The 17,152-nt window shown below is 44.5% G+C and overlaps 1 protein-coding gene across 1 annotated transcript in view; it reads left to right on the top strand.

Annotated features, from left to right (window-relative positions):
- The first annotated feature begins 74 nt into the window (after window positions 1–74).
- Window positions 75–17,152, top strand: part of CFAP77 (cilia and flagella associated protein 77) — a 60,383-nt gene continuing 43,305 nt past the window's right edge. Inside the window, exon 1 of the mRNA XM_030506819.1 lies at window positions 75–354. Within this exon, the coding sequence (XP_030362679.1) occupies window positions 151–354 (204 nt within the window). The 5' untranslated portion in view covers window positions 75–150. The remainder of the gene's footprint in view (window positions 355–17,152) is intronic.

Below are 17,152 nucleotides of genomic sequence, written 5' to 3'. Positions count from 1 at the left end.
AGCCGAACCCAGCAAAGTGACGGACCAACGGCGTGCGACGGCGGTTGCTAGGAGACGGGGCACCGCCATTCCTCCCTCCCTCAGCGCTGACGGGCGGGAGCTGGAGATCCAGGGCTGAACCCTCCCGGTCCCGCCGCCACGGCCACGGCCATGACCAGCGCCACGGCCACGCCGCCCGCCTCAGCCCCGGCTCCCTCCACCACGGTGCGGTGCGACCCCGGCAGCGACATGGCGGGCGGCGAAGGGGCGGCCCCGCGGAGACCGCTGACCCTGGCTGAGGTGGAGCCCGGCAGCGAGAATGAGCGGCTGGGGGTGGCCCGGGACAGCATGTTGTGCAACCCGCTCATCCTCAAGGTGAGCCCCGGCGACACCCGGTCCCTCCCCACCGACCCCGCTCACTGCTCACACCTCCATACCAGCGCCGGTAGCGGCGGACGAGACCCCGGGGAATGCGGGGGGGTGGGCTTATGGTCCAAAAGTTGCCTACTAAAGCACGTGGAGAGTGACAGCAGTTGAAAACGGCATTTTTTCCCTTTTAATTTATATGATGAGGAGGGAAAATCGCTTTTCCTCGCGCATCCTCCTCGAGCAGCTCCGTGGTTGATCACCGTTAAGCACCCGGTAGTCCCCGGCTGGTGACCGGCGGCAGCGTGGGGCGGGTTTTCAAACCCCGCGGTTTGAGTGGTACCGGGGACCGGGATGTCACTGGGGTGGGCTGTCATCCACCGCAGCGGAGGAGTCCTGGGGGGGGACGACACAAACCCTGGCCGCCTAAATTCGGGTTTTTAGACCGGCTGTGGAGCTTACGGTCCGTTCAAAACCCCCTGACACTTCTCATCTTACCAATTCCACTGTATCCCAGTCCCGTGGATAGGCCGAGCTCTAGGCGGGACTTGGAAAGCTTCAGGCAGGTATTTCACTCCAAAACAACACCCACAAAAGGTCCCGCTCTACCCCCCGCCCGCCCTGGAGTCCCGCATCCCCTCCAGCCGCAGCTGAAGTACAGCTCTCGTCCCCTGGATGGCACTCGCAGAATGGGTTCGTGCCCCGACCAGCGCTTTCCCGTCCCAGTCTCCCCCCTCGGCCACGCCGCCGGCCCGGTGCGGAACCCTCGCGGTTCCCGGGGCCGGGATCGCCGCTCCGGGGGCGTGAGGAAGGAGACGGACTGCGGCTGCAGCTCCGCGGCGGGCACCGAGCGTTTCCGCCGGCTGCGCTTTCCCTCTTCTCCGCGGGAGGGCAGGCAGCTTCGCTCAGAGCGTTGGTTTCCCACCACAGCCAGCGGTGACATTTAGACCGCGGCTGTACCGTGGTACTTAAAACTCGAGTTCTCTTGATAGCCCGGCAGCGGCAGGCTTGGAATTCAGCCGTAAATATTTTCGGAATATCACAGAAAATTCGGGTCTTGCGACATTGATTATCTTAATTTTTAGCTTGTGAAACTCTAAAATTTGAAATTTTATTAGGAAGGCAAACAAAAAAATAGGGCTTGCATCATAACTCAAAAGCAGCTTCACTTTTCATATCCACAAGTTGTACTTTATTTCTTTTCTCTGGATGCTCTGTTAGGAAATGGTAGGATCTTTGCTTAGAAGTGGGATCAGGGTGAGATTTCCTCATCTACCTCCCCTCACAAAGAGCTGCTGTGGACAGATGTGATCAAACCTCCTCAGGGTGGAGGAGGCAGCCCCACATCTTCTCCAGCCCTCCAGACTGTTTCTTAGAAAAGTGTGCTAGTAAATACATTTTAGGTGATGCATGAATATGAATCAGAAGAATGTGTCGTTATATGGCATTTAAGGTACGTGAAGGCATTAATTGCAGAGGTTGGGTTGATGCTAGTTGTTTCACGATGCATTTACATTTCTTAAACCACCCATCAGTGTTGTAAATCCCAGGTCTACAGCTATAACACTGAGGTAATCCTACAAAGGGCAGCTCTTCTCCTGTAGTGTCTGTGTTGCAGGTAGATGATATGTGGTCATTAAGATTACCTTGATTTATGTGGAAGTTCTGCCCATCCAGATGGGAGCATTTGGTCAAGCACTGTCTGTCCCCAGCATTCAGCTGATGTCTTCTCCCCTCAGGTCCAGCAGTTTTGCTCACTCCCAGCTTTAGGGCTTGAGTTCTTTCTCAGTGTAACTGATGCAGAGCATCTTGGCAGTGGGAATTCTGAGCAGTGGTAAATCACAGGACGTTTTACTAAGACCCAATGTGGATTTCTGCTATCTGGCCAAGTGAAATTAAAGATTGAGCAAGTTTGAGAAAAAGTAGTGTTAAAGTTTAGCATTTTGGACAACTTCTGTTCTCCCAGAGCTTCCTCGGAGGAGGTGTCCTTCACTGTAAGCTAGCCTGGAGGGATGTAGAGAGATCTGCATTCACCTGTCGCAATCCTTCAGCACAAAGTAACAGGGCTAATAAGAGAGATGCTTTTACTCTTTGAACCAGTGGTAATTTCACCTCATTGTAAGTTATCTTGTAAAGTTTGTGCAACAAACTGCAAACCCCCTGTCAACTGCCTTCCCTCAGTGTATTGTGCCCCACTGAATGCTGAATTTACCAGCGTGTCCTTCACTGCCAGGAGGTGACAGTGACAGGATGGCAGTTTACTGGATAAGCACTGACCCTCAGCTAGTCCCACTCACTGGTGCACACACCAGTCGTGGCATGCACACAGCATCAGCCTTCTGCCACATCTCTTCATGCTTCCAGCTGCAGTCTGGGACCTCTTCCCACCCCAGGAGAGCCCTGGAAACCAGACAGAGCTGCCAAAGGGGATGGCCAGCACGTCCCAAACCTCACACTGTGTAGTGCCACCTGAAAACCAAGGACACAAAGATGGTTCAGAAGGAAGGGACAAAAGGTTTTGAGACAACTGCTGCTTGGACAAGTGCTTCTGGCAGCCATGGGTAGGCACTGAGGAACGCACAGCTCCACCAGCTGTTGTGAAGGTTCACCAGACAGCAAGTACACAAGAACCTGAGGCCCAGTAGTGATGGATGGGACACTTAGTCCCTGATCTTCCTCCAACTGGCATTCGGTCCCCAAAACCCTAATGCAAGCATGACAGAGCTCCTACTTTGCAGCAGCTAACAACAGGATCCCCTAATTTCTCTCCCCAATTCTATCACATACCTTCTAAATGAGGCATCACGTGCAAACAGAGACCATTGCAGACACGACTGCCTGCACTTCTGGCTGACCCTCCTGCTTCAGCTCTGCCCAGCCCCATCATTCCACCAGGATGTATCCACACACGCTGGCCATCACAGATTAAAAACATTATCTTTTCACATAAAGATTTCTAGGGATGAAAGTTCTATTTTTTACTGGTAGAATGTGGTTTAATTAATCAAGGAATTAATTTAGTTTATCAATATATATTTGCTTGCAGCATAATACTGAGGAAACTATTTTATCTACTGATGCCAGTAGAAATCTGAGCATAGCACTTTTGGTGTGTTTGTTTTTACAAGTAAAGCCTTAGCCAAGCACTTTTCTCAGTACAAAGTTAAAACTACTGCTTTACAAAACTAAGCCAGCTCTGGGCAGGAAACTTCACAACACTTAACCCTCAGCATACCTGACAGGCACTCCAGAAAAAGTGGCACACACCAGCTTGATTTAATTTATATTAACATTTTTTTGATAATATGCCCTTATTAAGTTCAACATATCGCTGCCAAAGTCATTGTTTCACCAGCCTGGAGCTGGACATAGCCCTGGTGTGTGAAGGTAAATGGGAAGTCCCAGCTGCCAGACCCATCTGCCAAAGTATCACTGACCTGTCAAAGAGCAGCCGAGGACACGCAGAACATGGGGAACTGCTCTCCATGAAACCCCTTCAAAGCCAAGAGGCAGCCAACTCACCTGCAGAGCTCCGACCACAGAATTCAACATTAAAAAGTTGTTTCAGAACTGGCAGTTCTGAGAAGGAGGAGGAGGATGGTGATGGTGCTTTGCTGGCTGGGAAAGGCTGCCACCAGGTTGCAATCCCAGCCATCCATGCTGCAGGAGAATCAGGTTTAACAAACTGAAGTTTTCAGCACTACTGGAACACACAGTATTTGTTTTAAAAGCTTATTATTTACATGACAACTGATGCCAGGCTCTTTTCACTGGTCTGAATGCTAGGCCATTTAGGGTTCATTTTCCTAAGCTTTTCTCTCCAGCCCTGAGGATTTTTTTTTTTTTTTTCCCAAAAAAAGATTGGAAATAATAAAGCTACAGGACTGAGGCAATAAAAAAAATCAGCAGCTACAGTCTTCTGAATAAGAATATAGGATGAAAAACCTCAAAAAATAAAGGAATTGGCACACTGGTAGCCTCAGTTTTGGCAATCCCAGCAGTGGAAGGATTAGCTAGGCCAGGGAGGCTAAACTGCTCTTTTTAGCGGAGGAAGGGGACACACAGGAGAGCTTGCCCCATGCTCACCCGAGAGCCTACACCATGCCCAGGGACAGCAGGGCACCAGCTGGGTGGCCATGAGACTACACTCACATGGGTACCAAGTGAAGGCAGAAATCACTCACCACATTTTCCTTTCTCCTTTCACACCTATTGAGCCTTATCGTGAAGTATTTCTGAGCTGTCAGACTTATCACTGAGCAAGGAGCTGCTTGGGGTTGTTGCAAAATCATTTTGGTTTCTGGAACAATCTGTAGGAAGGACAGCTAAGAAAAGCAAGTAGAGCTGTTTTACCCTACTAAAATTGTGTCACATCATGACAAAAACTCAAAGATCTATGCAAGACAAACATGGACAAATACATGATGTGAACAAGAATATTACAGCTCTGAGTTTTAAAAAACATCTCTTGCAACAGTAATTACTGAAAGGGCAGGTTTTCCATCACTGGACTTGAAGCTGTTATTAATAGACCTGCATTGTGGCTGTAACAAGGCTTTTATATCTGAATGTTGTGCTCACTCTTTAAGCCTTTAACCCTCACCTTCCTTTATTTTATTAAACCTTCCCTCCAACTCCACTCATCTTCTTTAGCACACCAAAGAGCCAAGGTAAACCTGGACTCATCCTCTTACCTCAGCAAGCCCTTTCTCAGGGCAAAGCCAAGAGACACCCCTCACCTTTGTAATCCTCATCCACCTTTCTGCAAGGACTGCTAACCTGCACTGGAAGGGAAGATGATAAAATAAAGGCTTCCTTATATACATAGCCATCACTGGATGCTCAGACAGTGACTAGATATAAACTATTGGATCCCACGCAGGTGTAGTGTCTGTGTGAGAGCTGGGACTGACAGAGAGCAAAACCATTCCTTCTCCACAGAGCACCTATGCTCTGAGTGTGCAGGTCCCTATGGTCTCTGTTGTCTCTGCAGCACACCTCTGCTCTCCTCGAGTGCTTTGGGGGTTCAGGCACAGCCTGAGATCTTACAGTCACTTCTGTGCTGACCAAGAGCCCTAGGTGTGGCAAACTCTGCTGACAGCATCACAGCTCTACAAGCAGCTTCTAGAGCATTGGGATTACTTCCCTCAGTTGTTAGCTTGTTGATTTAAATAACTCCCTTCCCTCTCCTGATACCTGCTCTCAGCTGTTTGTAGTCAATGCACCTATTGAAAACTTGACTAGGGACTAGATTTTAGCTTGTCTGTCTCCAGTGAATAACCCCTGTAACACAGACCAGAGTAGCCACAAGTACTGCGAGCTGTATTTGGAATAGGTTGTCTCTATTTGATGGTAATTATACTGTCTACCTCAAATCACTACGTGTGCTGAGCATCCTGCTCCTGTGCTTGCTGCTTGGGGATGCTGAGGATTAATTAGTGTTTATGCAGCATTTTGAGTGCTTATTACTATTATTATTATATCACTACTACTATTATATTTTTGCAATCCAGGGCCAGTGTTGTGCTTTTAAAAACGTATTCTGAAATGCCTACACAAAATACAGCTCAATAATTCATTAGAGAAATAAGCTAATGAGGGGCTGGTTAGTCAAATAATCATTAGGTTTGGTTCTGAGCTTTGTCTTTCCAATGCTCCGACTTCTAAGGGTTTTCTTCTCAGCATGAACTCATTTAAGATTTTAAATGAATTATTTGGTACAGTAAAAATTAAACTCCTTATGAGCTTTAGTGCCCTCCCATATTTTTCACAGACACCACTAAATAAATAAGGCATTTCCAAAAGGCAAATAAACATTCCGCATGAATGGAAGTAGGGGGGGGGTGGTTCTCCTGGTTATTTGAAGACAGGACTTAGGCTACGAGCTGCCAGCTGTGATTCAGAAGGCAGAGGGACAGCCCCAGCAGCAGCGGGCATTGGAAGCTGCTCACCCCCATGATCAGCAGGCAGTATGTAAAAGCAAGCAAAAGGGCATTTTGATCCTTTATGTGAACAAAACAATGCAAATTGGTGAGACTAATAAGCCCTGAAACATTACAAGGTGAATGCCTTTTATGTTCCTGAAAATCTTCTATGTTTATTTGTCTAATACAATGGAAATAAAGCTTCAAAGACCCTTTGATTTAAAAGTGCATTATTGAAGTCAGCCAGCACAATAATAACCGTTAGACCAAATTGTTGCATTATGACCCTAATAGCAGCGTTGTCATAGCAGAGAATCTGTACAGCCTCTTGCTTGAGTTGTTGGGGATGTAAAAGCAGAAATTCAGCCAAAGGACAAGAGAATGCAGGCAGAAAAGGGAAAAAAAATAAAACGAACAAATGGGTCCGTGCACTTACAGTGCATCCAGAGCTGCAGCAGGCTATAAATTTTTATGATGAACCTAAAACTCAGGCTTTATTGTCTGAAAGATTTAAGAAACTTTGCGGGAGAGCCAATACCAGTTTATGGCATTGGCCCCAAACCATGTTAAGCCTAGAGATGATTTTCAGACTAATTCAAATTGAAGACACCATGCAGAAAGTCAGGGATTATTCCAAATGCTGATACCTTGCCCTTATCCGCAAACCCTTCTCCAGGGACACTGAACCCCGAGAGCAGCACCAAGCATGCTTACAAGCTAAAACTTGTAAGAACACAGGAATACCTCTGCCTTATTTCCTCTCTGGCCTCCCTTCCCACTCTACCAACGATAAATATCCCTTCTCCTCTGGAAAAGGCACAAGAAAATGTCCTGAGCATAGCGGGGAAGCTGGTGGAGGCTCAGTGAGGGCTGTCCTGGACAGGAGGGCATTGGGCAGGCAAGCAGTAGGAGCTGCCCAAAGAAAAGGCAAAAAGCTCTTCACTTTTAAACCTTTGCCACGATATTTCCCCTTTTTTTGAGGGCTGCCCAGCAGAATATAAAGCAAATGAAGCACATCCACAGCAATCACAGCGAACAATGTTTTCAGTTCCACATTTCTGCAAGTTTTCAGCCACACTTTCCCCAAGGGCAGGTTGCTTTCCATGCAAATTCTTAGAGATGCTCTTATGCTTAATTATTGAATTTGTGAAGCCTTTGTCATCTTGCAGGGATTGTTTTGTTCTTGCTTGGCTGCTCACATTGTACAGATTAGACAGAACCTGCAATTCTGAGGATATTTTCTTTTTTAACCATTTGTACTTTATAAAATAAATTACATTGACTTTTCTACTCACATTTGAGGTAGCATAGATAAGGAGCCTATTACTAGATTTCCAATAACAGCCTTTAAGAAAAACTTCAATATCAGGGGAAATATCTCTAGTTTGATTTTTTTAAGCAAACCAACGTGGGGTTTGTGCCTAAAAATCTTACAAGTGAAACCTGATTAAAAATAATAGTGTAATTCCCAGGCTGGAGGAAGGGGGGAAAATCAGAAAAGCAAACACAGTGACCCTTGCATTGCTTAGTGAAGAGCAAACTAGGCTGAAAAATAAAGATGGTTTTAATCACAAGCTCCGGGCTGCTCGCCCAGGTAGAACAGCCCCTTTGTTTGCAGCACGCTTTTCAACTTCCCGGCGTCCCTTTACATTCCCTCTCTCCATCACCCTCATGCTCGCTGCCTGGCCGGTTCCGTAGTTCCCAGGAGATCCCGATCAGCTGGTCAGGAGGCGACTGTAACTACACTAATCACCATGTATTACGGTGTGTTAAAGCCCTGATACACACCAAAAAGCGGCTGTGTCCATCCCCACGCTCTGCCCCTCTCCTCCTTCGCCGCGGTGCCACGGTGAGGGGCTCCCGCGCTACCTCTGCCACCATAAGCAGGGAGCTAAAATTGTTATCAGATTAGCCCCAGCAATGAAAAGCACAGTCCCAGATCACACTCGCAGTTAGTTAGCATTTAGATAGGCTGGGACAGGGGTCTGTACAATAGGCATCAAAGCTGAACTCTTGGTGCAGCGAGAGGGATTAATTTCTTTAACCAACATGCCTGATCTGGCCTATCTCATTACCCTGCCTTGTCAGTGTCGATGTTAGATTTGATTGAAGATTATACCATTTAGGCCTTTCCCCTGTTTTCCACAGAAATCAGGCCTATTGAATTGCACATTCTTCCATGGGCCCCTGTCAATACTCAGTGGCCTGAGCCTCTAATTCTGCTTCATTTAAACTTCATCAACTTTTCCAATCAAGTGGAAGGATCTGAAATAGGCTCCGTAAGCAGAAAGGCTCTTTTTCCTTTTGTCAGATAATTTATTCTGTTTTCTCTTTCTCTCCCCCTCGCTTCCCCACCTCTTTCTCTTTTTCCTCTTTTCGCTCCCTTTCCCTGATGCTGAAAATGAGATTACAGTATTTAAATGACTATGATAATCAATCGGGGGACCTTGAGCCGAGATTGAGGTTAATTTTTCTTAGCAGAACAAAGAAGCGTGATGCCATCAGGGATTTGAAGGTGCAATCTGTGTTTCATGCTTGTATTCCTCCCCCCCCAAATCCAAAACTGCAGTTTTAGGAGTCTTTTCTTGTTCCTAACTCTGTAGTTGTTGTGATTTTTAAGAGGCAACCCCTAGGAGAGAAGAAACGTAATTTTGGGCTGATAAACAGCTTAACAGCCTTCAATCAACAATTTTAATAGAAAAAAAAAAAAGTCACTTACATGGTGTGACTGCAGATCTAATGAAAGTGCCATCATTACCTTGTTTTTAACTATACTCAGAATAATTTCCAGCAGTGCTATGAGTAGCTCTGAGTAGTCCTTCCAGCCTGCACAGCAGAGTTGTGGACTTTTAACGGAATACCCGTTTCATCCAGCCACTCCACTTCTACTTAGCAGCTTTCTTGGTTGCCTGGAAAAAGTCGAGACTTTTGTCATGATTTTGCTAATCACAAATGGAACCGCTTACGTTCGTCATAAAACCCGCATTGAAATGGCTTGTTAAGTCTTTAGAAGATGTATTTTTGGTTGTAACACGCCAGCATTCACTCACCTGATGTTTCCCCTACCCTTCTCGGGAAGAGAGAAAGAGAAAAATATGCATTTCTTTGCTTCCATCCTAGCTGTCTTGTCAGTGCTGTTTTACATGCTGCCACCCAATGTTATCTTTTATTTGTGTCAGGAGAGAGGATTTGACAAGTTCAGTATACAATGTTCATTTGGCAAGGCAAATTTTTCATACCAATTTTGAGTAGAAAATGAAACCATCTTTCAACACAATGAGCAACATCATTTTTGGACAGACTTATTATGAGAAGAAGAATTGAAAAAACTTTATTTCCCTGCATGAAAAAAAAAACCCAAACCTGGAAATGAGACATTTAAACAAAAAATAAATACATGTATGAATGTTTGAGGCCATCAGTTTCCTTTAGAAATAAAAAATAACCACCAGCTGCTGTCAGGTAGCTGTGGCCTCCTTTTTGTTAATCAGATGCTGCTGAATTTGGTTGCATCATAATGTAGCTTTGTTTCAAACCTTTTAAGCTGTCAACAGATCGGGAAAGGCAGACCAACTTCAGAAGTTTGTCACTGTTCAGCAAGCAAAGCAGTCATTAGTTAACAGCACATAGGCTGAGGCTTGCAAAGATGGCCAGGGCCCAAACAAGGGAGGGACCGGGACATTTTAAAGGGCTCTGGGTGCTCTGCCTCCATCCAGATTCCCAAATGTAACTTCTGGTGGTGCTAAATACTCTGAACAATCCAAATAATGGAAAAAATCTTGTTATAAATTCTGCTGTCCCATGTGTGTCACGAGTTACATGGGGACAGCAGGTTCCATGGGGATGAGACTTGTTTTTGACAGCCCACCACCACAATGGGCTTCTGGTCCTTGTCAAGGACTACCTAGCGCAACTGCAGCATGAGGAGCCAGGCCAGTTAAATAAGTATTCTCTAAGGAAGACCATACATTGAAAAAGGGCTGTCAAACCTTCACTGGGTGACAAGTTCATTTTAGCACCCCAGATTCCTGCAAGGCTGGGAGGTGAAACCTGAGAGCCTTGTAGGGCTGTATGTCCTCCATGTCCTGCACATCAACAGGAAACCTCAGCCTGTGGTGGGAATCGGGATGCTCTCCAATGCCCCAGCTATGTCTCTCTGTGAATTTTACCCCAAACAAAAGAAGCAGCAGCACCCCAAAAGATGCCAGTTCAGCCCCTCAGGTTTGGAAGAAGCTGTGTGTCTCAGGCAGTGGTTTGCTCTAACTGTCTTCTCTCTTTAAGCAAATGTTGGCTCACTACAGGGAAATTAAAACTCCATTAGACATTGCCACATTGTAGAGCAGACCCCATTACAGCGGTCGAGTTGCAATTGATTGGTTTCCTCAGATATTACATAATTCTGGGAAGGCACAGAGAGATGGGAAGGACAAGGCTGATCTAAACAATAATTTCCTAAAATAACATAATCTAAATAAACTAATGAAGTGATTACATAGTTATTAATCTGAATATAAAGTAGAGTCAGACGAAAATATTGGGTACATAACAATTTAGAAATATCAGTAGAGTTAATACCATTCTGGTTAGACTCATCACGAGGCAATCAGCATTTGTGCTAAGGGGTGGATGCTGGTTTAGCAGATTAATTATATTTCATGCAAAAAGCCACCGTTTCAAAGAGTCCCATCTTCTGCTTTTGTTTGGCCTGTTGTTCATGCTACTTAACTTTTCAGCACACAGATTGAAGGGGCCACTGCCTATGTGGCACTGCAGGTTTGGGGGTTGTTTTTTAACTAAGGTTGATTTTGGATTAGGAAATGTAGAGCAAAATAACCATTAAAAGAGACTCTCTTGTGTGCAGATGGAATAACCACTAATTTGGAAATATTCTGGAGGCAGGGCCCTCTGTAGGCAGTCCTCTGTAGAGAGGCAGCAGGGAGCTGCATCAGTGGCATGGGATGCCATGGGGCTCCCAAGAGCCAGGCAGTAGGCTAGGGGCATGCGTGCCCCATGGCATCCCATGCCCCAGCCTGCTGCCGGTGCAGGGAGAAGATCCAGCCATCTCCCATGTGCAAAGCTCATTTGCTTGCATTATCAGGGTGAGAAAGTACTTGGCTTCAGGAGAATAACTAACTAGGCCTTATAATTCATTAAAAATGTATTACAAGAAAAATACAGTGCGGCTATAAATAGAAAACAAAGCAACTCTTATATAAACTTTTACAATGGCTGTTACTCAGACTATTTGTCACTGTCTGGTTTTAAGTGAGTTTAGCATCCGTGATCTCCAGAGACCAACAACCCTTGAAGCTGTGGTTCTTCTGCTCAGGCCTTGGTCTCTGTAAACCTCCCCCAGTTCTGATGATGAGCATTTAGGGAGAGTAGCTCAGGTCTGTGACCTGCTCTGTCTTCATTTTACTTCCATAAAAGATACCACCTCTCCATGTAAACTTCCCAGGCACAGATCTTGACTTCATATGAAATGAACTCTATGTAGCAATACATTAATCATTCAGTGATACATCATTACTGCCTTCCTTTTTGTTATTACTTAAACAGCAGTTCATGTAGATGAAGTCAAGCTCACAGAATCATTTTTAAACCTTTTTTGAGGAATATGCACATTTGTTTTTTAAGAAGCTCGTATTATCTCCACATTCTGCTCAGTGCTCCAGCTGAAGTCAGGGCAAGCCTGCTTCCAGGAGGAGGTGAACTGGACTTTGTGTTTTCAGACTTCAGTGTTAGGAGTTCTTGTCCTCTGATCTGGTTTTCTTCATTTCATGTCAAGCAACAAAGTGGAAGATTTAGGTGTCTAATATACATTAATGCCACTTGACAACCAACAGCAAAGAAGGTATCTCAAGCTTTCAGCTAACCTGAGCTATACGATATTAGAACTTTGAAAAATCAAATCCTGAGATGAAAACCCATAGAATAAGTAGAATACTCATAGTGCTTAAACTCCTGTGTGTACCTAATAGGTTGCTCCAAGGGAAAGAGTGAGTTGCCTTGGCTGGACAGTGATGAACAATTAGAGATTGCAGCAACCAGGTGTACTGAAGAGACCATAGTTACATATTCAGGTCAGGAAAAGTAGGCCACAGATCTAAATGGTGAATCCTAATAGTCTGAGTTGTGGTTTCTTGCTAAGGAGGACATTTTGTACCACTTACATCTTAATAAATGTGATGTTTTCATCATTATCCTGCTGGTTGCAAAACAGGGAGCTGCAGCAGTGTGGTCCAGAATGAAAGTGTTCTGTTTGTTTGTAAAACAACAAAATAGCCAGGGGCTGGAAGGCAACATTCGGATCTTCCCAAGTGTTGGGATGTTTAGGATCTGGAGTCACACTGTCCTGTATGTTTCCATTAATGTGTCTCTGACTCAGGACCCTGCAAGAGAGCGAGAGATCTTGGTCTGCATCTAATTCCTCATTGAAGTGTAGTGACTCAGGCTAGTTTCAAAACAAGCCTGTGTGCACTGCAGTGGGGCTCATTCACACATTGCTTGGGTGTGAGGGAGAGCAAATCTGTTCTTCTGCACATACATGCACTCTGTACTGCACACCCAGGTATGGAAACTGCTAGAAACACTGGCTGATGGTTTCTTAACAGAACAGACCTATGAGGCTCATTTCTGTAAGAAATGTGAAATTCAGCAAGCAATGAGTGGAAAAAGCAATTTCTCTTTCATGAAGTGTGGATGCCTGCTTTGTTTTCATCCTAAACTCACAAGAACCTCTTGCTAAAATGCTCCACCAGCCTCCCCTGGTTGAGGTCTCTTTGCTCACCTCCCTCCTGCAAGGCTGTTAGCGTGCAGCAGTGCCTTTAATTTGGGAATTTAACAAGTAATTCTAAATTGGGATTTTGGAAAACCTGTGATCCTATCTACCATGTCTATCCTATCAGATGTGGTTCTGTGCTCTCACTGCCTTGAAAACAAAGGGGAAGAAAGTTGAACACATGGTATCCTCAACTAGAAAGGGCTTTGCTGTAAGAGGATATTGAGTTGTTTTGTAAAGCCCAATATTACGCTTGAATTATGCCTGAATAAGGAGAAAGGACATTGTTAAAGAGCCCTAAACATGGACCATAGTGGATCTTCTTTCTTCCAAACCCTTCACCGGTGTTGTTTTTGGCTGTTAATGATTTGGTATTGTATTTATAAGCCGGCAGGGTAATCCACAGAGCAGCAGGAGGGGCAGTTGCCTTAAATAAAGCTTTACAATGCTGCTAATTAAAATGATCCTTCCTCTCCCTGTGATGACTAATGAGACAGAAAGAAGAACCGGGGAGGGTTAATGAAAATGTTGCCATGAGATTCCCTATTTTTAATTGGTCTTTTTAAGGTTTTAATCTTCTTTATGGTGTGGGGGTGGAGATGGAGAAATTTTCTTTCAACCTTTCTTGTACCATGCCCCGTAGGTTGTAATGTGTGGCATTGGGAACACACATTTTTAGCTATATATTAAAGTGTCTGTAACCAAAAGTCTGAGATGGAGCATAGCCTTGAGTTGGAAGAAGCAATTTTGGACTTAACTGAGAACAGAATCAAGAAATGTGAAACCTGGTTTTACACTCAAGCTTCCAAAACTCCAAGGGAGCATTTGTACCCTGAGGACTGAGGCTAAGATCTATTGCGAAGGATTGGCACTGATACTCAATAGTATTTAGAGCTTTAGGTCATGATGCTCTGTTAAATGCAATATTTATCCCATGAGCATGTCACAGTTCACCTCAGATGTCAAGAATTCAATTAATATTCTATTTAATAGAACACACCATGACCTAACCTTTTAATACTCTTAGTGCGTCTGAGCCCTCCTTATTAGTGTCACTCTCTAACTCTCCTTCTCAGCTGATGCACCTAACAACAACTGGGATGGGGAAATTGGGAGCAAGGAAAGAAGGGAAGAGATTTAAATTACTTTTGGACCTCACTGTGAGGATTCAGCAGCTTTATCCCTGTAAAACCCAGTTCAAAGGGGGTTGGCACATCCCGCTTCTCCCATTTTTATGGGGTTGACATCTTGAAAGTTTCAGCTTTCTTTGGATTCAAACCCACAAAAGGCACCACCAAATTTTTCATGGTTTGAACTGGTCCAGTTTTTCATTGACACAGCATTGCCCCTGCCTCACACCACATTAGCTGACTTAGGGCTAAGGGAAACCATTCATGTAACACCTGCAGGATTAAATATTTGGCTTGAAGTTTTGTCTGAGTACTTTGATGGTGGGTTATAAACTCAGAGGTTTTGAAATCAGTGCTGCAGAAATTTCCCTGCATTGCATCTGAAAATTGTCTCTGAAAGTGAGATCGCCTGAATGCATCCTGATTTTTTGGATAGGACTAGAGAAGTGCAGGATTCCTTCTGGCTTAAAGTCCATGAGTAAGCAGTGCTGCCTTCTTCCCCCTCTCACTTAACAGCAGTGCCACTGCAGCTGAAATCAAAGGTACAGAACCAGCTTTTGCCATCCTTGTGTCACCTCCAGTGGGCTACTAGAAGAAAGCCATAAAAACCCCAGTAAATAATGTTTTTCAGATCGTATAAAATAGGAGACAGGCTTAGTAACCTGATGGGAATTATATCTACCTTTTTAAAAGAATTAATTTTTAAACCCCTAATGGGGATCTGTTTCAGCCCAGTACCTTCTCTGTGCAAGACCTGCATAACACATTAGAAATGGAGAGACACTGAAACCAAATAAGTGTTTTAAATTATTCCCTACTAAATAGCAAAGGCTTTCTTTGAGGCAGCATTCCCTGACTTCAGCCAGGCGGGTAGGATGGGGTTAGCACTGCAGAGAACACCTACCTGCAGCTGGGAGGGGGAACACACTATTACCACACCTGTGATTTCAGTAAGATTTGTTGGGAAGATCAACCAATAAATACAGAGTCTGTACTACAGCTCCTTAGGGTGGGAGGAAGAATAGACATTGTGCCAGATATTTTCATGCAACTATATTCATTATTTATGCAGAAGAAGAGCTATTTCAGGCAAACAGAGCTGAACCATGAGTGACAAGGTATCTTTCCAGCGCATAGGGTGCAGGAAAATTGCACTGAGGTTGACAGCTTTTTAATGTAGAGTCTCTATTTCACTGAATTACTGCATGTTGGCATTTCGAAAGTACAAGATGACCTATTTATTAGCTGTGAATCAAACAGAAATTACATGCTAGGAAATAAAAAAGTTGTATGTTTTCTTCCAGCTGGTAAGATGCTTATCCTACAGAAGTAATGTATACATAAAAGAAAACCTGCAAACAAAGAATCATCAATCACAAGGTGCTAAATTTAACATCATAGGTCCTATATTGATCTTGTAATATTGCAATCATATGTGCTTGTTCCCTTACATGTGATGTAATATTAAATGTATGTGTGTCATAATGCTTTAAAATTTCACTATCCGTGCTCTGCTTAGGCTCCTATCATCCCCTTCCCTCCTGAAGAGGAAATAGTGGGTTGGAAACTTAGCTTCCACAGTAACATTTACCCTAAAGCAACACAAAACGGCTCGCTGAGATCAAGCTTTCCATATTCCCAGCTGACCTCTTCAGGCATGTGCCCTCTCCATCCACAGACCAAGGTCAGAGATGCCCCCTATTTGGGGATGCCAGGCTGTCTAGTCCTGCCTCTCAGTACAGGCAGCACTTTTCAGCTGTCAAAAATCCTATCCAAGCTTGAGCAAAAGCTGCCCAACATCACCTGTAGTGCAGAATGTTAGGAAGTGAGAATATAATTGCTGTGACCAGGAGCAACAGACTATTTCACACAATATGAAGGATTCATCTTGCTATGCCACTGGATCTTCCAAATCCAGTCATCTTGGAAAACTCAGCCACAGTTCAGTGAGAGGGTTTCCTACAACACATGGAAAAGGCAGGTGAACTTCACCCACCCAATGTCTCAGTCACACATGCATATTCTTCTATTGTTCATGTAATCAATGCACAACCCCCAGAAATGCTGCTGTTCTTTTTCATTTGATAATGAAGCTGTATTTCATTAGTTCATTAGAGGTGGCATCATCCCATGGCTTTCAGGCAGGCCAGCAATAGCTATGAATCTCAGAGCCACTGTCTTTCACAGTCCACCATTACAAAGGCAGCTGTTGCTCAGAGGAAAGCATGCTGTTTACTGCTGCTTTAAAAATGTAACAGAGATACAGCCAGCCCTGGGGCTTCTCTATGATGTTGAAAATAGTAGGGATTTACCCACTGCTTCTAATACAGGGAAGCCACAGGTTTCTGTTATGAAAAAGCTGAATATCAATATACCATAGAAACTAAGCACCACATACTAGGTACACATCTAAGCCTGGAAGGAAATGTCCTCTCCTGGCCCCTCTTTGCATTCCTGCTTGTAACCGAGCAGTGCCAGAACCTCAGGAGGAAAGTAACCAGCTACCAAACCTAATACTAGAAACTGGCAGGCCATGCCAATGGAGCATTTCCCTGAGGAAAAGGCAAAAGTGGGAGGAAAAGCTGCCGAAAGAGCTCAAGCAGTAGCCCTGCACTTTGCCAGAGCAGCAAATGCCACATCTGAAGGAAATATTCTTACAAAGCATAGCTTGTCATTTGGAGAATGGAAATTTAGCTTCCCCTGAGAATTTTGCTATCTAGGATGTGAAAAGAGGCTCAAAAAGAAAAAGCTAAAATTGTTGGATTTGGCAACTGACATTCAAATGAAGGTAGAACAAGTTCCTGCTTTCTCTTCCCTCACATTCTTACATAAACCATTTTAGTTGCAGTAGCAAATGTCCAAGCCCAAACCTGGAACAATGTTAAATATAGCTTTATAAATTTATTTCCATATACCTTTTAGCTCAGGAAGAATCTTATTTACTTTCCATTTTTCATTCCAAGTACCATGAT

Source organism: Strigops habroptila, chromosome 15, assembly GCF_004027225.2.
Source record: "Strigops habroptila isolate Jane chromosome 15, bStrHab1.2.pri, whole genome shotgun sequence".
NCBI lineage: Eukaryota > Metazoa > Chordata > Aves > Psittaciformes > Psittacidae > Strigops > Strigops habroptila.
This window is presented reverse-complemented; position numbering and strand designations above follow the sequence as displayed.